Consider the following 24,730-nt stretch of genomic DNA (forward strand, 5'->3'; position numbering starts at 1 on the left):
AGCTATTAGGGGCTTCTTTTGCAGGACCCACAGCCTCACACGTTGAGGTTGGTTGTGATACTGGATGTGTTTGGTTTGGGTTGGTGGTTTTGTGGGGTGGAGGATGTTGTTTGGTTGTTGCTTTGGTTTTTTTGTTGTTGGTTTGGGGTTTTTTTTAATTATGTTCATTTTCACCTAATGGCTGCAGAATTTCTAGTTCGTTTGATTGTTCATAAGTCCTATAATTTTATGTTCAAAATAAGGGAGAGCAAGTGTCTGAATACAGACCTCAGATTCTGAGTTTGCATTACCAGTGCTTGAGTTATGTTACTGCTAGAAATTTCAGCCTCCGTCACTGAACTGGTGGTGGTGGCAAGCTACAGTGGTAAGGATGCGGCACAGAGCATAATGTTAAGCAGCCTTAGATCTTTTCCATTTTGTGATTTTTCATTAACTGATTGATCTGTATTGCAGTTCAATTTTGTTTGGCTTCAGAAATATGTTGTTTGAAAAGTTCTTACTATCTCTACACCCTAAACAAACAGGACAATTAAGAGTTGCCTTTATGCCACCACCCAAAAAAAAAAAAAACCAACAAAAAGAAACCTCCAAAAATAAAATTAAAAAACCAAACAAGACTTTTTTTCTTTTCTTTCTTCAAGATTGAACTATCCTGATAAGGTATTTGGGGGGGGGGGGTGATTTTTTTGAAGTTTTTTTGAGACAGAAGTCTCAAATACCTCATTCAAGTATCCAGGTAAGTGATATTGGTACATGTTATGTATGTTATAGCTAAAAATCAAAGAGTCTGGGAAATGCAGGCATCCAGGCATCTCCTTAATGATGGTGATTGTATAGCTGTTTCAAGTAATACAAGCAGCTCTCCAAAATACCTTGCTGGGGTTTTAATGAGCAGCAGGCTTTCTCAGTTCTCTTATATGTATTTATTTTTGTGTTATCTAAAGCAAAAGAAACAAAACAGTACAGGAACCCCTTATAATGTATGAATTGATGACTTTGCTAAGGGAGAAGGGTAGATTAATATCTGAATGTGATATTTTAGAAGCCTTTTCCCTCCAGAAGACAGTGCTTAACAATTAGGCCACTAGTACACCAGCTGTGGCTATGATAAACACCTACCGTGGCTGTGTACCACAGCCACAGCAGAAATGCTGTATGATTTTTAAGGGTTTGGGACTTTGCTTAGGTGAGCAGAGGCATTGTCAGGTCCCTTTAACTACTGCAGTTGTGTGTCCTGGGTGTTTTCATACAGCTCCCTTGGAACCTGTGCCGTTTTATGGTCTGCGATAGTGGTCAGATGGAGCACTTGACGTCTGGCAGAGTTGCAGCCCTCTTCTTGAGAAGTAAAGGGAGCACTTTATTTTCCAAAAGTATACTTGTTTTTAACAAGTCTTTCCCCTAATGAAGCTTCTGCTTCTATCCACACTGCTTCCCACCCCTCCACCCCTAATCAAGCCTTCATGCCGTTCCTCTGGAACGTTGCAGACTGCCTCTACAAGAGCCTCCTTGTTCATACAGGATCATTACCTCTGGCCAGCCTTCCCAGCAGTCTTTGAGAGGTGGTGCAAGCACACGAGAGAGTGAGCCTAGAATCTTTAAAAACTAATCTGTACTTGGGAACGTTCTCTCACTGAAGCTTTCACACAGTCAGTACTATTGTAGTAGCACTATTCTAGTACAACTTAAACAACAAATTATAAGCTGCCCGAAACATCATTTTTGGGGAAAGGTTATCGTTTCATTAGAAGCAAGTTCTGCTGGCCATTCCATTCAGCTTTCTAATTGTTTCTGTTATGATTAGAATGTCTTTTGTCAGCTTAGGTGTGTTAATGTTTCTGTGGGTTATTTTTATTTACCAGCAAATAGAATATTTTATTCCATTTATGTACCAAAAGGTAAAGCTTAAGAAAATACAAAAGACTCTACCAAGTGTATCTTTACTTAAGAGAGTCAATCATACCCTATTCTTGATGCAAACTAGAGAGAATTAGTATTCTGGGGGCTAGTGTAAATAACTGAAACAAATGGAAAATATACTCATACTAAAGCAGCTTACCTGTCTGTGAAAAGACTTGTCCTGTCCAAGTTCTCTTTCCAGCTGATTCTTAAGTGCTGTTAAACTTTCGCAGGCCATAAAATGGAAATTACCATCCTATTTGCTGTTTTGATAATTTGCTGTAAATGAATGTGTTCATTTTTTCCATTCCTGATCTGCGTTTAGACATGCAGAACAAACAACTCTACTTGGTAGGGCAGGTTTCTTCTTCAGGAAGATTGAACAGCATTAAGAGGTCAGGGGGAAGATGGCAAGAAAACCAACCAGCTACATTCCAGAAACGCAAAACTGGATCGCTGAGGCCAGAGGCAGCAGAGGGAGGGATTATCTCCAGGGTTAAAAAGATGAAGTTGGGAAAGGAGGAAGGCTCCTTTGCCGAATCCTGTGACTCCCTTCACACCCAGGTGCATCAGAACAATAGCAGATTCCCCTGGATCACAGCAGGCATTGTGTGGCACTGAGGTTGAAACCAAAGGGGAAAGGGGAAAACAAGTTCATTTTCTAGTATTCCTGCAACTCAATGCTACGGCTGCAAAGCCAGCCTCCTTTTCTTGCCACTCTGAACTGTTCTGACAATAGAGGTACCTTCATTAAGAAAATGAGCTTCCATTCCAATCTTCCCCACTGATGAGCCACATGGAATTTCCTCCTTCTCTCCACTTGATTCTTTATGGATTTAGCGAAAGTGTAAGCCTAGTTCTTTAAAATTATTTTGTCTCCAGAAAGCATATTTTCTAATCTCATGTCTTCTCACTCCTTTCTTTGACTTTTCCTTTCAAAAAGGAATTCACCGTTGCTCAGTAAAAGTCTCCTTGCAAGAAAGGCAAATGTATTGGCCCAGAAGCACTTGTCCACCTAATATCTACTTGAGACTAATCAAATGTCCCATCAGGTTTTTAGGGGACAGTGTTCTTAAACAGGGGAACAGAAACAATGTCAACAGACAAGTAAATAATTCATTTGATTGAAATTCTGCTTTGTGGTGTGCAAGATCTGCAGAAATGGCAATCCATGGGATAGTAGTTATCTAACTAAAAGGCTTGCACTCTTGTCATGCGTGTAAATATTTGACAAGTGAGACCTGGTGCTCCCTTTAGGAAGATGTACACCACCTGCAGAGCATAGCCAAAGGTTATGCCTCTCGTGCACTCACTTGCCAGTATTTTCTAATGAACAAGCAGACAGCTATGTCTTCTTCAGCTACTACAGTGATGTAGTATGTATGTAGCTATGTAGGAATTTGTGCTTTGCAGTAAGATGATGTGGCTCTGGTCCTGCATCCAGCAGATGTGTTCATCCACAAAAAAGCATATTCTGGACTGTGTCTTTTAGTGTTTTCCAACTGTCTTGGCATTTCAAGTGCTTCTTAAATAGGGATGTTCGGAATAAATTTGCTGCCCTGGGTGCATGAAAGTCAGATGCCATAACGCTTGGATATATGAAGAAAATACTGAGGTTGAGCCGACCTCCTAGGGCTCTGTGACAAGCAATAGCAGCTGTAACATGTCTGCAGAATTTCCTTGTTAGTCCTGTTACGTTGAGGAACCCATAAATATCTTGTAGAGAGTATCTTGGTCCATCACTGCTGGCATGTGGAGGAAGAATTGAGCTTTATAAATAAAACATGCATATAAAATAAATACATCAGTACATGCAAGGCTAACCAAATCACCTAGATTGACAACTTGAGAAAAGCTCAGAGGGTCTTATGGATGACTTGCTTAGTCTATCAATGTAGATCAGCATCCAGAAGCTTCTTATGTATTACTTATGAAGTTGATACGTGCAGTAAGGCCAGAACAGTCTGAGTTGACCTCTGGGCCCCTGGATTAAACTAGAAGATTAAAGGGAGAGAGAATGTGAAACATCTGATTCTTCTAACTGCTAACCCCACTGTGAGTGCTTGTTTGGCCAGGCATTTTTTGGATTTGCCAGTCAGAGCTAGACTGATTAATACCAAGTAAACGGTTGTGGAGTGCCATGCTACAGATAGAGGGGCCATGTACTTTTGTGTTTGTGCGGAGGAGTATCCCCATGATTATGCAGAATTCCTCGGTGAATGATGAAGCTGAGGGAAGCATATAGTCATTGCTGTTCATAAAACTCCTTAAATTAAATGAGAGACCATATCCTTTCTTTTTTTCTTTTTTCCCTCTGTACAAGTATTCTGCTTGCTAGAGAGGAATGGCTGTTAAAAGATAATAAGGCATATGTCCACTTTCCAGCCTTTTAAATCTTGTGGGTTGCATGATCTCCTTGATTTGAATTCCAGTATCAGGCCCACAGAAAGCCCGATGTAAAGCTGACAAAGTGACCAGTTAAAAAAGAAAACACACACAAAATAGTGTGGCTTTTTTCTTTATATTTAATATTGCATTGCTGGATTTTCCAGCGTTTTAAATGAAAAATATATGTAGTTAGTTCCATGTTGACAATGTCCTTGAGGATTTGACAGTGAGATTTTCCAGCAGTTGCTCTTCGTTAGAATCCTGGTGGTGTTTAATAAGGCAGCCAAACTGCTGGCACCTTCGGTTCTTGTTTGTTCTCCGAGGGCTCGGGGCTGCTGCAGTAAGCACATCGACCAGGGCTGATCATTACAAGGGCGTACGCCACCATGAATAAAAATGTCACACGTTTTCCCATCTCACAGCGGTACAAAATGTCAGTCCTGTCAAACAGACATTGCAGGTAGCAGTGAGCAGTCAGTACAAATTGGGAAGCCGAATATTCCCCCAGCTTTCTGATATTCTTCATCTGAAGCAGAAGAAAAACAGTTGTTAACCTATTAGCTGTGATTTTAAACTCTGCTGAGATAGTAGATGGATAGACTTTAACACATGGGGATAAATATATTCCTGGGGTCTGGGATTTTTTGCAACGTGTCTTTCCATGCGTGTATGTTGAGAAATAGAATGAAAACAAGCCACTGCAAAATATACCTCCTTTTGGTAGGAGTCCTTTGGAAATTAGAACATCATCTCAATGAGATTCTCTCTGAAAGCCTCCTCTGAAAAAAGCCAAACCAAAACTTCCTTGCTGTTTTGCTAGTAATCTAGAAAGGGCATGGTTCAATGAGTTAAGGGACTTTTCTTTCATGGTCCTTTCATCATGTGGTAACGTAACAGACAAGCACGATTTTATTCTCTTTCTGTACAAATGAAAGATATGCTTTCAGGCTAAGGTGTATTATGCAATGGAGAGTCCATAGGATATGTTGTTTTCTGGGTGTTAGACATGCCTTAGTACCATGAACCTGTGTGTTTACTGAGTTACCCATCTAGGATTGAGGCATGGATATTGTGAATGCAGGATTCTGCTGTTACTGCAGGGTCCACAAAAAATCCAGTGCAAAAGGTTAGGTGCAAAAGAGGTGACAAAATGTCAAAGAAAAAACCAAAAATGGTACTAAGTTACCAGTGGTTGCTCTAAGGACAAGGAGGGCAGGTTAGATGAGCTGCAGTGGTTTATGTAAAAGTGAGTATCTCAAATTTACTTGAAGTCCATTCTGTAAGTGAAAATTTCTTTGGTTTTTCTCTGATACTTTCTCAGACCAAAAACAATGGTGCATGCATTTAGGCTAGTGAATCATTGCAAATTGCCCTCTTACCCAAACGGCATTGATTGCTGAAGCCAATTGCAAAAGGAAGGCTCAGCAAGGAGCACTTAAGTGAAAGCGCTCCAGACAGAGCGGAGCAGTTAAAGCAGCACTGAGGCAGTGCCAGCCTGCTCCTGGCTGACGTGGCTGCCTGGCTGCGGTGGGATTCTGAGTCATCCAAGGCCTCACTACATATAAACAAAACAGGAAACAAAACGTGTGAGGCACTTCTGAACCAGAACTGCTCTAGATTGAATTAAATATTTTGTGTTCTGTAGGCCTCTGTTTCCTGCGGGAAGAGATACCTACTACACAGAGCTTAACGTACAGGGGTTTTCAAACTGTGGTCTGCAGGCACCTGGGATCCGTGCCAGGGAAATAAGAGGCTGTAGACAGTCATCTCCTTTGGAAAATGTCAAGAGTCTTCAAACTGCAAAGTATTCTATAATATCAGTTTAATAGTTAGGGGAGGTGGGTTTTTTTACAGTGTTTTAGAAGAACTGAATGCACATGTAGATGAAGGAGGTCAGGGTTTATTTTCAACTGCACAGCAGATAAAAAATGAGATAGAAGAACTAAGTGGTTACAATCTCCAATAGTATTGGTATAGTCTTTTGTGGGTTTTGTACTGCTTGTTTGCATAGTATATGAATTTTCCTGTCACTGGAGTTAGGAAGTAATCGGAATTCTTGACAGGTCTTTAAACCATAGATACCATTACAAGCTACCCACTACTACATAATATCCTCCCATCAACATCATGTAAGAACACATGCTGCTTTGGGGCTTGGCCCGAGTATGTCTGTCTGCTCAACACTTACTGCACACATAGAAAAATATATCCATCTAATTCTCAATATTCTTCCTTTTTTCTGTAATTACAGACAAAAGAAACAAACTATCATTAAATTCTACAGCCAAGGGGTTTATTATTTAAGTTATGTGTTTTTAGAATAGTATCGGTTATAAAGAATAATAAGCCATAGTAGTGCAACCTATGGTTTTAGGATTTTCTGTCCCTGGCACCCTTCCATATCAAGCAAGTGATAAGACACAGCCAAGAGGCCTATTTGCTTCATCCTGGTGGAACCTTTTAACTTGGCAAGATATACATGATCCTGACATCATGCTCTTGATTTCCTTCTTGGTTTTAGGAGAGATCTACATCTGGTTAGTACTGTGTAAGTCCTAGATGTAAAGCAAACTGTGGTATGTTGTACATTATAATATGTAATATTTGTAAAAGTTAGCTATTCTGGGATTGTGGGCACAGTAGGAGATTAATAAACAGACATGATCAGGGCTGCCAAATGAGGATGAGTTATCAGTGCCCTGGGTCTAGATGCACTGTAAAAATTTTTGTACCCTTGATTAGGAAGGACACAGTTTGTCTCAGCCAGGAGAGAGAGGAAGCAAGGGCAGACTTTCAAAAAAACCCTTTCTTCCCCTGTAGTAAAAAGTGCGTTTCCTCTTAGTGGCTTTGGGATGGAACTGTGCGTCTTTGGCAGTATCCCATGACACCAGATATGACTCAGATGCTTGCAATAAAGATCCTTATTCGGTATTAGGGAAAACAGGACCTTGTAGGCACCTACCTTTCATTTCCTCCTCTTACTGTCTACCTCTCTGTTGTGTGATGGAAGATTCCTGGTAAGAAAGGTAAGAAGATAGTCCTTGTTTTTTTCCATTAAACTAATCAGAGTGTTTAATTGTGGCATTCTCTGCCCCTTTTGTAAATTCTTGGCAGAGCTATAGCCATTGCTACGTTTTTGCCAGATTCATTCTACCTTCCCAATCTACAAATATGGCTTGAAGAATGAGGCGTCCCTTAAAACTTGAAAATTATTTTTATCACAGGACCCAGCAGATTTCTGTTGAAGTATTTCAGAGTGTAAATTAAAAATATATGCTGTAAAGCATACACTGTTCTTGTCATCCCAGTTTGTGAGCTGTACATATGGGAGTATGTAAAAAGTAGTGTGTGTGCTGTGCAGGGATCTGGATGGATAATAAAACAGCTGCCTCATAGATTCCGTCTGCTTTCTGTACTGAATCTTTTTAGGTACCATACATTTTCCAGTGTTGTTATTTTCTCCCCAGGTTTTTTGGTTTTGTTTTGCTTTGGTTGTTTTTTTAGTTTGTTTTGGTTTTTTTTTATTATTGGGTGTTCAGTTGAGGTCCAGCATGTTCTTCCAAAGTCAGCAGTTCAGATCTTTTGCAGCATCATGTGTTTGAGCATGGGTACATTCAGGACAGTGCATCTCTCTCCTTTGTCTAATTGTCTTTAAGACACACTAGCAGTTTTTAAACCAGTCCTCAATTTCTGAAGGAAGTAAGATATTCATATGGAAAGCTTTGTTTTGGAAATGTATTAGAAACACGTCTCACTACTTTTTGAGCAAGAGAAACACTTCTTTCTGTAAGTACTGGCAAACCAGTTTCCACCTACTTGTGTTTCCTTTCTGCATTTTTCTAGTTGCACTTGTTGCTGCACATGAAGTAGCGCCTCTAATTTATTCATAAAGGCTCTGTTTTGAATGCCACTTTTTTAAAAAAAATCTCAACAAACGTCCACAATTAATTTGAGATAATGTGCTTTTTGTAATGTTTTCTGTAGTATAAAAAACCCAAATAACTGTATTGTGCAATTTCCTTGGATGCATAATAGCTACTTTGAGATGTGGGATATATAATTTTTAAATAGTATTTCTACAGTGTAAAAGTGAATGTAAGATGTTTTTTTCTTTCTCCAGCATCTCATAGCTTAAAATCACTTGCCTGATAATTAGTGAAACAGTGCCAGATCTGCAGTCATAAAATTGGCTTTCTGCACATTTTCTGTCTTGCTGCTTAGAAATATTTAGAACAAGACAATTAAAAAAATATCTAGAGTAAAAAGGTATGGTGATAAACAGCTACTGGTAAGAAAGTGCTAATTTAGACATTTCTTCCCTTCATAGAAAAAACTATGGCATATACATTTAGGAACACACCTAGAATAGCAATTTAGCAGCTTTTAGCAATGTAGCCATGTGCTGGTTTGTACCCGTTCATCCTTACAGCACAGGAAATTAAGTTGATATTCCAACACAGCTTCCCCTACTGACCTTTTAGAAACAATGTGTTTTGCTGCATTAACAAATTAACTTCAAATCAAGAGCTTTACCAGCAAATACGGTCTTCATATAGTTTGAATATACTGGCTTATCCCATTCTGGTGACAGATACTAACAGCAACATTAAAAATGAAGCTGTGGTAAAGGGCAAATAACTGCTATCTCCTGGTGGGCTTCCACATCAGTTACTTCTCGCTGCCCTTTGCCTGTTCTTTTCTGTGCTTCACATCACTGATTTAAGCCATACTATTTCCCTATCCATATTTAATGGAGAGAACATGCTGCTGTGAATATGTAGTTTTGTCTTATTGTTCTATTTGGATCTCTTTAGGGTTCAGGAATGTAGTATGTGGTGCAATACATACAAGACCTCAACCTTCTTTCTGATAGCACTTCAGTGGATAAGATAAATTTGAATCTGAGTGTTGGATTTGATTGTGTTACAAGTACTGAAGTCACAATCTGAGAGTGAAGTTAACACAATACCTATTTAAAAGCCCAAGAGACACAAAAGTTTCTACACTTTTAATCTTTTCCCAAAGCAGCATTTGTATGTGTCTTTATTGTGGAAACAGATAGAATTATTTTTTGATCAGAGATGAAAGCTTAATCATATGTGATATTTAAATCTCAGCTGGAAAAAAAAATAATCCAGTGACAGGATAAGGATATGAAAATATTAGCTCCTGCAAAGGGATAGTTTATTGTTACTGCGTAGATCTGCCTGTAACCATCACCCAAAGAAAACTGCCTCTGTTTGATCACTGGCATCAGGAATTGTCTGATAGAGAGGCCCTTTGTGTACAAATGCCACCTGTGTGTCCTGCTTTACCAGACCCCTTTCTTCACTCCAGTTTTTGTAGTTACCTCCACCACAGTGTGTGGTTTAGTATTAACCTCGTCCCCCTTAGGTCTGGGCTGTGGGACCAGTTGGTTTCCTTCAGCTTGGTGCATGGCTATGAAGAACCTGTCTTAGTCCAGCTCTTAGGAGGATTCTGTGACTTCTGCCACTGCCTGCACTACTCTGGGAGCAGATGTAGTGTATGCATGCACTGCTCCTAGATCTAAGCATCCTTGAAAATGAAACTTCAGCATTTGTCTTCCTGCTTGTTCAGAAAGCACTGTTGGGATCTCATTTTAGGAGGGTATTTGGCTGGGTTATAACTCCTCTTCCTCATTAGACCTGCCCCCACCTCCCCACTCCCTGGTTTGTCATAGTATTCCATGCACTACTCTGTGTGCTGACCTGCATATAAACAGAACCCTAATGTACCTCTGGTATGTACACCAAATAACTGCTTCTAGATTTTGCATCAGGAGCATGTCATATATCTGTGAAACTTCTCTTTTCAGATTGTTTTTATGTGGTAGTTTGCTTATTTGCCTGGAAGTCCCATGTTCTTCTCATCCGAGTTTGCATATCGGCTTGAAACTCCTGGCTTATACATAAATATTATAGGGTCTTTTTTTATTTTCACTTACATGGATCTAAGATGATACTTGCACAAAATGTGCCCTAGCATGTGCTTGTTCTGTCCTTGGACAAACTAAAGCATTTGTCTGAAATCTTTCTGTGATTTAGGGAAAGAAAAAAAACTTCTTCCTTTTCCTGCCTGCCTGCCTTCCTTTTCCAGCTAACTGAAATCTGCATTGCAGAACCTTGACCAAAAATGAGCTGATTGAAACTTGTGGGAGTGTATCAATGCTGCTTCTTGTATAGACTCACCTTGTGTATTACATGTCTTGTCCAGTACCTTGTCATGTGCAGAGAAAAGTGCCAGCTGCTCTGGAGGAGAAACAAGAAACTTCTCAGTAGATAGATGCAGAATTTTAACTGCTGTCTGAATAAAGCTTCTCAAGACGCTGATGCAACAGATGACAGTGAAAAAGCAGCTATCCATCCTTGCTTTCACTGACATATCTTGTAGTAAGGTCATGATATGAATGATTGTTTGTTTGTTTGTTTTTTAAGGTAGGTACATATATGGACTTAACAGTAAATTGTGGCTGGACCTAATTCCACATGGGATTCCAGATGTCAATCTATGTGGCATTCATTTGTCATGTGATAACTTCAGTGAGAGATGAGCAAAGTTCAGTAAATGAAAAGGTAGATTTAGAAGAGCAGCAAGATGGATCAATGCTGATACCAATACAAAGCTTAGTAAAAAGGAGGAAAATGCTGGGAAGAAATGAGTGGAGATATGACATAACACTTGAGCTTATGGTCTTAGATTGTGTTTTAAAAAATCTATCTGAATCACAAATAATTAAGTAAATAAATGTTTTAAAAAAAATCTGTGCCACATCACCAAGCTCAAATAAAATGGAAGCTGAGGTAACTTCAGTAAGTGTGGATAACTCACGCATATATAACATAAACCTTGAGAAATTCTGTCTTAGTGTATTCCTTGGTCTTGAAGTTGAGTAATTCAATGAGAATCACAGTTTATATTAAAGAGGAGAGTTTTTGACCCTCTTAAAATGGGAGAAAAATTGAAAGCAGCACAGGCTTATGCTTATCACTCAGAGACCAGAAAGAAAAAAAAAAAAAAGTATATATAGTTTTGAGTTCTAGACAAGATCATGATATTTTAAGGTCTGACTTGTAATTGTTGGTCAATTAGGACTAACAGGAGTAAAAGATCAGTGCTGCTTGTGGTTTGGCCACAGGCAAGGAGTATGCAATGACATAGTAGTTGTCCTCCACATTGTACCAGAACATCTAATGCTTTTGCTCTTTTCTGTACTCTGACTTGTGTATGGATATTTTTCAGTTCACATTAGTAAGTCAGCTGAAAAGGATACCAATACTGGTGACTTCTAACACAAAGCGTAGATTTCAGTTACCCCCAAATATTTAAAACTCTATTTTATTGTCATGGTCTAGTCAAACAGTGATGTGGCAGATAATTAACAAATCCTGTCACACATTTTCTGAGAAAATAGTTTTTCTCTATGGAGTACTTGGGTGGCCAAGTACAGTTCAGTTTTACTCCTTGCAGTGACTATAATCAATGTATTGACCATCTCGCTGGGAGGTAATCCTCAGCCACTGTGTTGTCTGTCTGTCTTGCTCTCTGAGGGGCATGCCTTTGTCACACATTTTGCAGAAGCTTTAGTAATCCTGCCACTGGTTCATCAGCTAATACTGCTGATGCTACGGTTGTGCAGCGTTTCCTCAAAAATCATCCTGGCTTTTGCTATAGAAAGGAAAAAGTGATTCGCAAAATCCAGGACAACACTGCTAGCCGTGGCTTTAGGAAAATACTTAAATTTCCCACCTAATTAACCTACTTGAGAATTTTCTAATGTAGGAGTGTTCACAATTTCTAGGTAAGTAAAAGAGGAAAAATAACAAAGGGAAATATATATGAAGAAGGCATAAAAAATTTGAAAAAAGAAATGAGTAATAATTGTGTCTTGTTTTTCTGCTTCATCAAATACTTTGCCGAAGTTGCTAGGTAGTGATTGAATGTCTTTTAAGTAACTGGAAAAGTATAAAGTTTGGATTTTTCGGTTGTTCCATTATGCTTCTGAAACATAATGGAAAATAAGTATGCTATGTTACATGACAGAAGTTAAATATATTGTAAGATTGTGCTCTGAGCCTGAGCAGGGAAGATGGGAAGATACACGGCAGCATAACTCAGCTTCCCGGACTGAAGTGATAATGTAAGGTACAGAGGAGAAACAGGACAGTGGGGCTAACAGCAGCCACCTCAGCTCGCCACTCTGTCATTTCTCTCTTTGTTCTCTTTGTTTTCATACTCGCTTTCTTGGAAAATACAGAGGGAAGCTATCAGATGGAATAATTCTGGCCTCAGCTCTCCATCCCAAGTGTTCTGGTTTGTTTTTTTTTTTCCTCACCCACCCCAAAAAGTTGAGCCAAGTACATATGTGCGGTCTGGCGCTCCTTTATTGACAACTCAAGGAAGGAGAAATGAACCAATGGATGCAAATGGGAAATTTGAAAAAAAAGTCTGAAGAGGTACAAGAGGAGAATGAATATAGTGTGAAGAAGGGGCGGCTGGACTTGTGCTATTGCACAGTGTGAGGGTAGCTGAGAGGGAATGTCTGTCATTCTAGAATAAAGGCTACACTAATAAGTTAAGAACGGCTGAGACACAAATCTGGAATCTTTTCTGGAGAGAAATACAGTAATCTGCATAAGCTTTCTTTTTCTGTCTGAAGAAGCTGACTCCCACTGCCAGTTCCTGTGCCTTTTCGCTGTGGCTGGCAGGTGTTTGTGGAAGGCACCGTGGGCAGCGATGCAGTCGTTGTCTGGTCGAGCGGGCGTTCAAAGTCATTCACATGTGCTCGTCACGGAGGGCTCTGCTCGTCTCTTGAGGTGCTAATACGTGTACACAAGCTGCCACAGAAAGGGCATTAACTGTGATCTTGTTCTCAGCACCGAAGTTGTACTTTAGGATGGTTTTACTTGCAACCTCATTCATTTCAGTGGATTCCTTGTCTAACAGACTATACCTTAAGATGCCGTCTGTGTGAGGAGAGTCATGCTGCTGGCTCAGCCAAAAGCAGCTGGGGTGGAATAGCTCCAGTGCTGTTAAAAAGCAATGAGTTGGCCCGCTGCTAATTTAAAAAAATGAGACACCAAAATAAGCATCTTAATGCACTGTTCCATCTTCAGCATGTTGGTCACGGAGCTTTTAGTTTTCTTTACAATGACACTTTGCTCTAGGCATTTAAACCTTGGTCCAGTACAGTATCTAAACATGTGCCCATCTTTAAGTGTATGAAGAGTTTTTTCCCGTGCTCTTAAATGTCTTTGGTTTAAGGCCTTTACTGTAAGTTTTCACAAGCACTAAAATCACTCTTGAGATTTTAGTGAAAGCTTTTTTGAATGTCCTGCTTTGCGGGATTCCTTCAGTTTGCATAAATCTTGTCCAGAACACTTAGACCTAGAGGTCCAAGAATTTGTCTTGAGCATCTTTGTTGTCCCAATAAGTTTTGGGTGATCTGGTCTGGAGGGCTGATCCTGCTACCTTTGCTTTAACATAAGCAATGTTAAGCCTACAGCAGCAGGCACATACTGGTATCTTTCCTGTTGTGGCACTTTGTAGATCATGAGATTTGTCGCTGTTTTGGGGGGGTGGAAAGCATTTTGTGAGGTGAGTATGAAGTTAAGGTAAATCACATGTTATCATCCACTTATACTGCTTTTGCCACAAAATCAGAAGTGTTTTCATGTAGGTGACTTTAATTTAGTTTCCACTTTGATACAGCAGCAAAGACTCCGTCCGCCCCGGCCACCGCCTCCAAAGATACAGCGTTCATCTAGGCCTGTGAGTAGTTGGTAGTTTTGTTTCACTGCCACAGCTTAACACTGCCTGAATTACGCTCTTGGTAGCATTACTAAACCTTGGTAGTTTGGATTGTCAAACTCTGCAAAAAAGCAATGTGTGAATTATGCTCCTAAACACCCTTCTTCTCTGCTGCGGCACAGCCCTGGGACCTGCATTTATCCTGCTTTTCTTTGACGAGTTCTCAGCTTTCAGTCAGTTCTGCAGGTAACTGATGCTGCTGTTGCAACGTTTGTTTTCACTTTTGCAGTGATTAATTCTTAAACAGAAAGTCTTGCTAGGCTGGCATAAGTTTTTAGCCAGTGAGCTTTTGAAGACTTGCACTAAACTCAAATATGAAAGGAAGCAGAAGTCTGAAAAGGAAGTATTTCTCTGCAAGTTATGCTTTAAATTAATTTGAGACGCTTAATTTTTCTCCATGGAATAGATGAGTTTATACACATGAAGGCGGCAAAGTCTATATTTGGGCAGTAGAACATTAGTACAACATTATGGATGGTATACATATATATTTTAATTTAAAATGCAAGCTGGGACTTTACGTAATTACGTAGTATAAAAAATGTGGGCACAGCAGGCTGGCCAGGGGCAGTGACTCTTCCACAGAAGAACAGCACAGAAATCATTCTCGGGCAATACCTGTACTGTATTAGGCAGTGATACCTTATCTTGGCAGTTTTTCAGTCAAAACATGAACTGTAGGAAATTGTTACATATTAAATATGACAGATGGCTTTAAAATTGGAGACTGTGCAGGATCTGCACCAGTGATAATTTTTTTTAAATTTATTTATTTTTTTAGTAGTAGCTGTTTAGAAGGGGTGTTGTTTTTCTCGACAGCATTGGAAGGTACTTATTTATTCAGGACTTTTGCTTTATGAATATAATTTCCCCCAAAAGGTAAATACATCTTCCTCCTTGCTTCCTTATACATGTACATGCATAAGAAAGAGAGAAATGCAAGTTTTCAAATCTAATCTTGCTAAAACTTGTTAAAAATACGTTTCAGATGAGCAGGCAGCTGGGTAACAAGTGCACTTGGGTGTGTGTTAACTTTTGATCTTTGGTGCATGTTCCTATGTTATGTTTCAATAGCATGTCTCTTTTCCTCCCTCTTCCTAACTCTGGGTGTTTAGCTTAACAGTCATTTTTATGGATTCTTGCTTTGGAGATTTGTGTTTTCTGTGTTTAAAAGGTAGCATTGAGTATGCTTGTGTGTGTTCTCTTAAATGTAATGCATATGGGAGACCCTCCCAGACATGTTACACTAGGCACAGACGTTCGTGGTGCTGTGGGGTTCCCGTCGTGCTTCACAGCCCTCTTGGGTTGTGTGCAGCAGGTGTATGAGGGCACCTGGCGATTCCTCTGAACAAAAGTTGCTGTACAGTATTGCTCAGATTGAGTAATGTATTACATCAAAGTCTTGCTAAGAGTGTTTAATCTCTCAGCTGTGGTGCATTAACAGTCCTCACTATAATGTGTTTGTGTCAACTGTCTTTGCTCCCAATGTGATTGATAAGAGGTTGGAACTGTAAGAGTAAAAGCTCCTGTTGCATTCATCTAGCTGTGTCAATAAGTGGAACAGAAATGCTTCATTCATCAAGAGGAAATTCAAGATAAATGTAAATGATTGTAATCACTCCCAAAAATATGCTTGTACCAAATATACATAAATTTGTTGTTGTTCAGAACTGTTATTTGGCTTTTAATAGTTGAAACACATTTTTGTGTGTGTAAATAATACTTTATGCAGGCTGCTTTTTCCCTCTCTTAGTCTTGGCATATATACAGAGGTAGGTATCAGCAAGTAATTTATCCCAGTCTTTTACAGCAAGCACTGAAAGAGGAGACCAGGTCCCTCTGCTCTTCCGACCAAATCTACATAATACCAGAATTCCTGAGAAATACTTACTGTTTCCAGGATAAATCTGTTACGAAGAGGAATCCATGGGTGCTAGTCCTTGCAGCGAGTCATTGCTAATAATAAAAAGAAAAACACAGACCAAATAAAGGTTAAGGAAGCAGAAAAGATATATTCTTTACATTCTGCTGTTTTGGAAATGAGTTGTGGTGGTATTGTGAAAGAGAGAGGGTTGTTGCTAATAATTAATAGAGATCTGTTTGGATTAATAGTGGCTGTTTGGAAACTTCCTGCAATTAGAAAAAGTTAAAATATAATAATTACACATAAAGTTGATGGGGACAGTAATAAGCACATTTAACCCTTCTGTACTGGATGTTTACCTTTTTTTCTTTCGGCTGTGTGCTCATCTAATTGGATTTCTTTCATACTTTTGCATTTGATAAGCATTTAACCTTGCCTATTTGGCTACATAAGGCTCAAAATCCAGCAAGGAATTGGCTTGATTCCTGGCTTTTCCCTGCAGTCCCCCATGAACAATGCTCTAAATCCTACTTAGCATGTCACCCTGCACTTTACTGGTCTGGTGGCCCCCTGAAGCCATCCAAAACTCTCATCTCTCTCCCTCATCACCATCAGTCCCCCAGGGTACCACCCAAAAGGTGAAAGTGTTCCCAGCATGATGACAAGCCAGCTTTACACATCATCTTCCAGCTCAGATTTAATTAAACAGGTTTCTTTCTTCCTCTCTTTTTCTCTTTCTCATTCTCGCTCTCTTCTCCCCCCAGTTCCTCTTGCTTCTCTCCCCCCTCTCTTGCATGCACTTGCTCTCTCTTGGTCTCTCTCTCTCTCTGTTTTATCAACCCTAATGAAGCAGTATTCTTCATCGATCCTGCTGATTGCCAGCCCATTCCTTTTGTTTGTTGGCACCGAGCCATTCAGCCGCACTCTGACAGCTCAGCTCGTCTAATTAGCTCTGTTGTTCTTTTCCCCATGTTTCACCACGTTGCAAGTTCAGTTGAAGTTGCCACAAACTTAATCCTTACATTCCTGCCATAAATTCACATTCTTAAGCCGTCTTTATTGTAGAGAGGAGAAGCCTTGTATGGGGACTGATCTTCAAGACCTTAACATCTGACCTTTTTATAAGCTGTTTTTCCTAAGAAATAGTGGCAATACAGCTCCAGATTTCTTTATCATATCTGCTGTACATCATTTCCTTTGAAATGAAAATACAATACAATAATCCCGCCACTGTCTTCTGCATACTGTTGTGTAGTGCAGAAACACTACATGCAAATTTTCCTGGCAAGAAAATTTTATGTTTATATGGCTGGGGTGGGGGAAGCCAGGAAGCGCCCCCCTCCCCAAATAATAAACAAATCCAAAATACCCAACAAAAACCTGCAGAGGTGGGGGAAAATCTGCACCTATTCTAGCATTGTGAACAAATTCATTAGCCATCCAAAGAGTGCTCAGACTGTAGGCTGCTGACAGCTTCCTTCATATTGTGACTAGCACCAGAGCCCAAGCGCAGGGAGGTCAGAAGCTGAGCTGTGTTCCGAACTTTGAGAGCCGTGGGGATTTCTGTTGAAACTAGCACTCAGCTAAACCAACAAACCAGAGTGTTTCAGGTAAGGTAGTACCTTCCTGACAAAAAATGGAAGCTTGTTTCTACAGCCTGACCCTGATGCTGCGAATGCTCATTCCCACAATTAACTCCAAGGGCTAAGTTCATCAGCAGGATTACGTGCTGCTATAGGTAGGCACATGCATAAACTTTGCCTATATAGTGATCACAAGTGCTTATTCCTTTCCTGGAAGTAAAGCTTGTTTGCTTGTAGAGTTAAGTAAATTAAGCTTGATTTCTGAAAGTGATAGATAGGTTATTTAAGATTGGATTGGCAGCAACGTCATCAAAAAGCTTTGAATTTTATTACAGACAACAAAAGATAAACTAATGTAACACTAGAGGTGATGATGATAATCTGTCTGGCAAGGGTTTCTGTTCAACTGCTGAAAGGAAGCAAACTTTTAATGAAAAATGAACTCTGTTTTTCATGTTCTAACATTTATTCTAAGTACAAATGTTTCAGTGCTCCCTTACACAGAAGTCTTCACTTGAGAAGTTGGGTTCCTATGAAAAAGTGGACAAAAGGATCATGATTTCAGGGCTGAACTCCACTTTCCAATATAATGTACAGCACCACACAGGATTTTCCAGTTTTACTCTATCAAGTGAACTGTATAAGAGGAAGCTCACATTTAGGGAATCTTTTGTCAGATACTTAGCCTGTAGCAAAAAGAACAGTGGATCAAAGTTTTGTTGCTTTGCTAATAGCTAACAGTGACAAGCATATATGTTACATTTGCTATTCAAAAAATAGGGGTTGGGGGGGTTATGGGGGTTGTCCTTAAATAATTTGTGGGTCCCTGTAGTTTATATTCATCTTTTCTATTCATTTGTATATCTATATCCATTTGTAGCATTGATGTGGCACAACAAATAAAGACGTTGAAAGGCAATTCTGAACAGAAGATACCTTTAAGATTGCAGTAGTTATGCCTATTTTGTATTTATGTCTGTAGTTTGATCAACTTGAAATATTTGACGAAATGTTTTTTCTGTGTGTATGTAATAGGTTCGCCCACCAAGACCTCACATTGTTAAGAGACCCAAGAGCAATATTGCTGTGGAAGGACGAAGGACTTCAGTTTCTAGTCCAGAACAGTAAGTGCATTGCTGCTCTGCTTCTCTCTAGTTGCATCAACAAACAGTGCATCCAGAGCTGGAACTGGGCAAAGGAGAAATAAAAATACTAGAGATCAAAGTAATTTTTAACTAACAAAAAATTCATTTTTTAATTATTGGAACATTTTAGAGGAAGTGTGAAAAAGCAAGAAACCAAAGTTTACTTATTTGGAAAATTCTGGTTTGCCAAGTGAGGCATAATCTGATCAGCCTGTTTAGTGAAAGTTTTCACATTTCGGAGGTTTGTTGATTTCTTTGGGTTTTTTTTGTTTTGAACTATGCTTTAAATGAAATTGTTAGCCACATCCCTGCAAATCCACTGTTCTTGCTAGGCTTTACCTGGAAGATAGGGAATTGTTTGTTTTATAGTGGTGGCAGTAAGGCTTGTGTCTCATGCTTGAGAGTCCTATTAACAGAAGGTCTGTAATGAGCTCTATAGCGAAGGCTTGTAGAGCTTAACTGTCTTGCACAGTACTAGCAAATTTATCATCTCTTTGGATTTGACTATGAAGTAAACAAGGGTGATGCTCCAGATAAGTTGTACTGTTGTAGCCTACTGCTCGTGTATAAAATATGTTGGTTTCCAACATCTGTCAGGTTCATATGAACAGAATAGTCTGTTTCAGGTAGTTCCATGGATGTTGCATATTAAAGTATTTTTTAGAAAGAAAGACAATACTGTGTATTGTTGCAGATATTCTTAACATGTTGCCATAGTTGACTTAACAATAGGTCATCAAGTGAAAACCTAAGAAGAGAATAGATATATTGGACCTTACCAACATAGCCCAAAAGACACTGTTGTGTATGACAAATATACCTGTAGGCTGCATCAGCATGTATTTTGGATTTAAAGTTATTCGGATTCTTCTATGTTGAAGTGTAGCTACTTCAGCTGTTCAGGAGTACAGAAGATTCAACAGCACTAAGTTCTGGTTGGATGCAGAGGGTGGTATTAGCTATACTGGTCAAGGGTCTGAATAAGCAAGGTTCATCCTCTGAGTTTGGAATTTGGGAAGCTTAAGAACTGTGTGTTCAGAGCAGTTGATCTTGGAAGAAGGTGGTGTGAAACATGTGGCTAGAGAAGAGGCAGACCTGCTTGTTACTCCCGAGGAAACTTCTGAGCAGTGAGTAAGAACAGCAGGCAGCAGAGCCAGTATACGTTTTCGGAGTCATGTGGCAAGATTAAACTGGTGCTCTCCAGATGTGAAGCATCTTTGATTCTGTCCTTCAACAGTGAGTAGAGTGGCATTTTCCAAATGTCCAGTCTCATGGCAGTGCAGCCTTAGCATGGGCAGGCACACTGGAACAGCTCCCAGACTACAAGCAAAAGATTCAGTGGCTGCAAGATGGTTGCACCGATCTAATCTGTCACAGATTTCCTTGTAACTCATCCCTACTTGCAGCACGAAGTAATTGCTTATATCGTAGCCACTTTGTGTTATTTGTTTATGTACCAGCCTGTGGTGGCTTTACTGTCAGTAAAGCAAAGCGCTTTGGCTGGTGGCCAAGATTACAGGGTATTTGTTGTATCTGAAGATACTAAAATCCCATTAAAAGAAAAATTGGTTGCCTTCCTTAAGCAAATCTTTTTCCCGCATTTACCCGTTCCCTGTCACCACCGTTTATGAAGGAAAAAGAGGTGGAGGTTGAGCCCCCCCACCCCGTCCCCCCAAAGTTAAGTGTGTGGCTAGCTTTTTCCCAGCCGCTCTAGGATGGGGAGATATTCTGCCTTTTAGCTAAAATGAATGGTCACTTTTAAATTCGACAGCTTTATCTATTCTGTAGTGGAATTTGGTTGCCCTCTTGTGGAGCAGATTGTGAGTCCTGCAAAGGGGCTTGTGCTGGTACAGGGTGGTAGCTGTCCCTGCACAATTACAGGAATTTTTAAAATAAACGTTTTCTCTTAATATTTAATATGATGACTCACTGCATGTAGGTGAAGGATAACTGAGTCAATTTAACCGTTGTGTGTGTTTCATATGAAGGATTTTGCATGTTTGGATTCAAAAGCTGCTTGACATTCCGATGTGGCTTATTGCTAACATGTATTTTCAATTCCTGCCAGTATCAGACCAGAAATAAACATAAACATGAATGATAAAAATTACAAATATTATTTTACTTGGGTTTAACTTACTGCTGTTAATTTTAGCGAGCCTGTACAATTTAGCTGCTTTCACAGACTAAGAGAGTTTTTTTTGTGAAAAATATTTAAAATAATCTACAAAAGATAATGAGGATGCTTTGTAGTTATAAACTGACTTATTTTTCTTCATGAGCGTTTTACTGATGGATTTTTCCATCTTTAAATGTGGAAGAAAACCAGGTAATATTGCTAATACCACTGACACCTGCTTTATGGTACCAGTTGTGGTCTCTCCCTGATGTTTCACAGCTTCAGTATTTTATCCAGTTCAAATGCAGTGTTGCAGCAGGATCGGATGTATTTTCATTCTTTCTTGTCTTCAGCTTCAGGTGGCAAAAAAAACTTAGACATAACTACTTCCAGATGGTTAATTGCAGAATATTGCACTCAACTAGATCTCCTGTAAGGTGTCTAGTTAGAGCGTTTTAATAAAAAGTTGGGGCGGTAGGGGAGTCGGGGCACACGACATGCAACGATGATGAGACTGACACAACAGTTGTGATTTCAGAGGTACAAGTGGAGGAAATATCTAACCTTTACTTAAAGCTCAAAGAAATTACCTCAGAAATAACTTCAGGTGAATGCCTTTGAAACAGGTAATGACTCTGTAATCCTGACCTTTTTCCATGCTGTTTATCTCAAAATGACATTTTGAGTAAAGGGAAAATATTTTTTAAAATATTAATTAAAGGTAGGATTTTTGTGACATTTTTCACAAACTTTCTTTTTTCTGTCCCAGTAGAAATCATCTTCCCATATTGTTCTAAAATGAAAACATAAAGCCAGGTGTTCTCTCTGTAAAAAATTCACATTGTTTTCTCTTTCTTGGATAATACTAAAATGAATGAGAGCACCACAATGTGTATTTTCACTGGTGTTACTTGGTAGCATTGGAGTACACTTATTGCAGCTCAGAGGAGGGTCCATGAAAATAGCAGCAGTGTGGAGAGGGTGCTTCTCTTAAACTAAACTTCACCTAATTAGCTTAATTGCACTGGTTCCAAAACTAATTATTAGCCAGTTACTTTTTTCAGGTACTCGTGTGTGGGATAGGTTTGTGAGGAGCAGCTTTGGTTCAATGAGAAGTTTCTTTTTATATTTAAAACTAACACTAACTTTTTGGCCTTGAAGTGACTACATGAAGGCTTCAGAGGTGTTTCCCAGCATCTCTGACTTCTTAGCTCAGACTGTGACTTTTGCATCCTCCTTCCAGCTGGTGGAGGCAGGATGCTGAGGGCAGGGTGCCACCACCCGCTCCACAAGCCGGACACCATGAACTCATTTCTCAGGGGAGCCTCTTGCATTTCTAATGTTGCGTGTCGTCTCTGAAAAGTAAACCACTATCTAGGCACCCTCTCAGTTGTTACATTTATTAATGTATTTCTTATGATAATAGGAAATTTGCATGTTCAGTTACATGAGTTAATTTTTTTAATATGTATAAAAGAAAAGCATTGTTTTGGGGGTATATGTGCTCATTTTCTAATCAGTCTTCAATTAGAACACAGGAGGCTGGGAGCAGTGACTTCAGAGAACACTGACAATATTGCTAATGTCTGTTGTTAAACCATTATATTTAGAAGAGCTGGTGAAAGAACTATTGTTTTCCCCCCTCAACGTTTTCAATTATTTTTTTTCTATTTCAATAGAAAGGGGTTTTTGTTTTTACAATTTTTTTGATAATTCAAAGTTTGTGATGTTTATGATTCTTAAAAATTTTTCACTAAATCCAAAATGTGTAATTTAAAAAAAAAAATAGCTATAAAGTAACAAGAAGAATTTGTAGGTGAGAGCTCAGAAAATGCTGGATTACCACCTGGGGCAATCCTGACATATGGGACGTGCCTTCTTAAACACAAATTAGTTGTTCACAGCAATAAGATGTTGCATTTTTAACAGATAGGCAGGTTTTTTGAGAGCTCTCTTTTACACCACAGCAAGATTTCCTATTAAATATAGAATAGGCTTCCAGAGTGCTCTAGGATCTGTCTTCTGTAAGTACCGTCTAGCTGGCTTCCAGGGCATGCAGAGTGGGAGGAAATTAAAATAGGAAATCAGAGGGTCAGGCTCACAATTAACAGCATGTCAAAAGGCTCTTGGGCTGGCTAAACCCATGTCAGTGCTGCAGCAGTTCATTATGGCTTTCCAGAAGTCGTGTAGGACTTAGCAGAGAAGCTAATGGCTTTCCCGTATACCCTATGAATGAAAATAGACTGCAGCGCAGTAGTGGGTTATTACACTGAATTTGGTGTGAAGTCAGCGTGATGGCTGTGTTGAATGATACAGGCTCATAAAGCACATTAAATTCCAGTTGTTGTAACCAGGCTCTCCGAGCTCTGCCCACAGCAGTTGTGTACGGTAAAGGTTTTCCGTGGCATCACTGCAAGCCAGGATCTCCTTCGGAAGAAAGCTGAGCCAGCGAGTACCGGTGCGGACAGAGCTGGCTGAACCAGGGCGAACATGGCAGGAGCTGGCTGGAGCAGGCGATGCCGCTGTGCAGTGGCTCCCCTGCCCCGGGGAGGCTGCAGCGGGGGAGGGTAGGCAGGACGAAGGTGGCACCGAGGAGGCAGGTGCCCAGCAAGGGGGACAGCAGATGGGTACCAAAGGTGCAGAGCCGTTGGGTTTTGCTGCAGGCCATGCCAAGCGAGGCGCGTAGCACGAGGCAGGGAGCTCTTTGGGAGCTCCATCCTTCCTGGCTCGCCCGCCTCACCGGTGTGATAGTTTAAAAGAAACTTTAATTTTTGGGGCCTATTTCTGCTGTCTGCTTTGGAGTGAACCTGTCGAACGCATGCAGCTTGCCTTTGTAAAGGGATGTGATAGCTGCAGGGGAAATCGGCGAATAGATCCTTAGGACTGAGTAATAGGACAAAAATGTGAAATGACTTCTCGGAATCCTGCATCTAGATCTGTCGGAGAAGGCAGAGGTGTCATCCAGCTTGTTCCCACTTTGAACTCTTGGTTAATATTTCTGACTCCCTGGAAAATCTGTAAAAAGTTCATAAAAACTATAGTACAATTAATTACCTGCCTTTACTGGGTGTAGTGATCACAAGCTGTTGTTTCTGTTATCTGGTTGGATGACTTCAGATATGATTTTTTTTCTTGTTTTAATTTAAAATATCCTTTATGCTAATTTTTTTGTTTTTCTGGAAATATTCTGCTCCTGTGAACATTCACAGTATACTAAAGTGAAACTTTAAAAATCAAACAGATATTTTAATATTTTTGTTAGCTCAGGCTTGGGTGTACTGAGTATTCAGAACGCGCAGGAAGGAATTCCAGTGATAGGTCTGTGCTTTGTTCGGATGCAGTAGTTACCAGGTAATCCCCACAGTCCCAAGGATCCTATTTCATACTGCCAAGAAAAAGCCCAGGAGTCCAAATCCCTCATTCTCTTCATTTTACTGTCTAAGAGGGACAAATTCCTTATTCCCTAAGGCTGCTGTATAGCTATTCTTTAAAAAAAAAAAATTTATTTTTATTTTTTTAAAAAGAAAGAAAGAAAATTGGAAAGTCCCTTTTAGGAGAATAATGGCAAGTCCCTACAACCCCTTTGTACCATAATCTCTGTAATCTGGAAAAAGTAACACAGTTAACAAAATACACAAATTTAATTTTCCCCTAACCAAAATATCTTTTAAAATTATTACAGAATTCTCCTTATTAATTCCCATATCCTGCACTCACATTTTCTGTATATATTTTTTCTATCTCAAGTACATTTAGGTGTCAATTAAATTTGAAATATCTACATTTGTCAGCATTTCATTTTTGGCCAGTGTGATGTGCTGCTGATTTGTCCATGCATCCTGACACATGAAAAAAGCTCCTGAGATGCAGATCTTCCTCATTAAAAAAGAAACCCACACTATCATAA

General features: G+C 39.6%; 1 protein-coding gene across 5 annotated transcripts in view; it reads left to right on the forward strand.

Annotated features, from left to right (window-relative positions):
* The window catches only part of DENND1A (DENN domain containing 1A), a 216,845-nt gene that overhangs the window by 180,492 nt on the left and 11,623 nt on the right, over positions 1 to 24,730 (forward strand). For 3 of the 5 annotated variants that reach the window (XM_027809324.2, XM_027809326.2, XM_055720292.1), the window contains 2 exons: positions 14,014 to 14,073; positions 18,595 to 18,683. In XM_027809324.2, coding sequence (XP_027665125.2) covers positions 14,014 to 14,073; positions 18,595 to 18,683 — 149 coding nt within the window. The remainder of the gene's footprint in view (positions 1 to 14,013; positions 14,074 to 18,594; positions 18,684 to 24,730) is intronic. The other 2 variants (XM_027809325.2, XM_027809327.2) reach the window with 1 other exon arrangement.

This window comes from Falco cherrug, chromosome 9, assembly GCF_023634085.1.
Source record: "Falco cherrug isolate bFalChe1 chromosome 9, bFalChe1.pri, whole genome shotgun sequence".
In the NCBI taxonomy this organism is placed as follows: Eukaryota; Metazoa; Chordata; class Aves; order Falconiformes; family Falconidae; genus Falco; species Falco cherrug.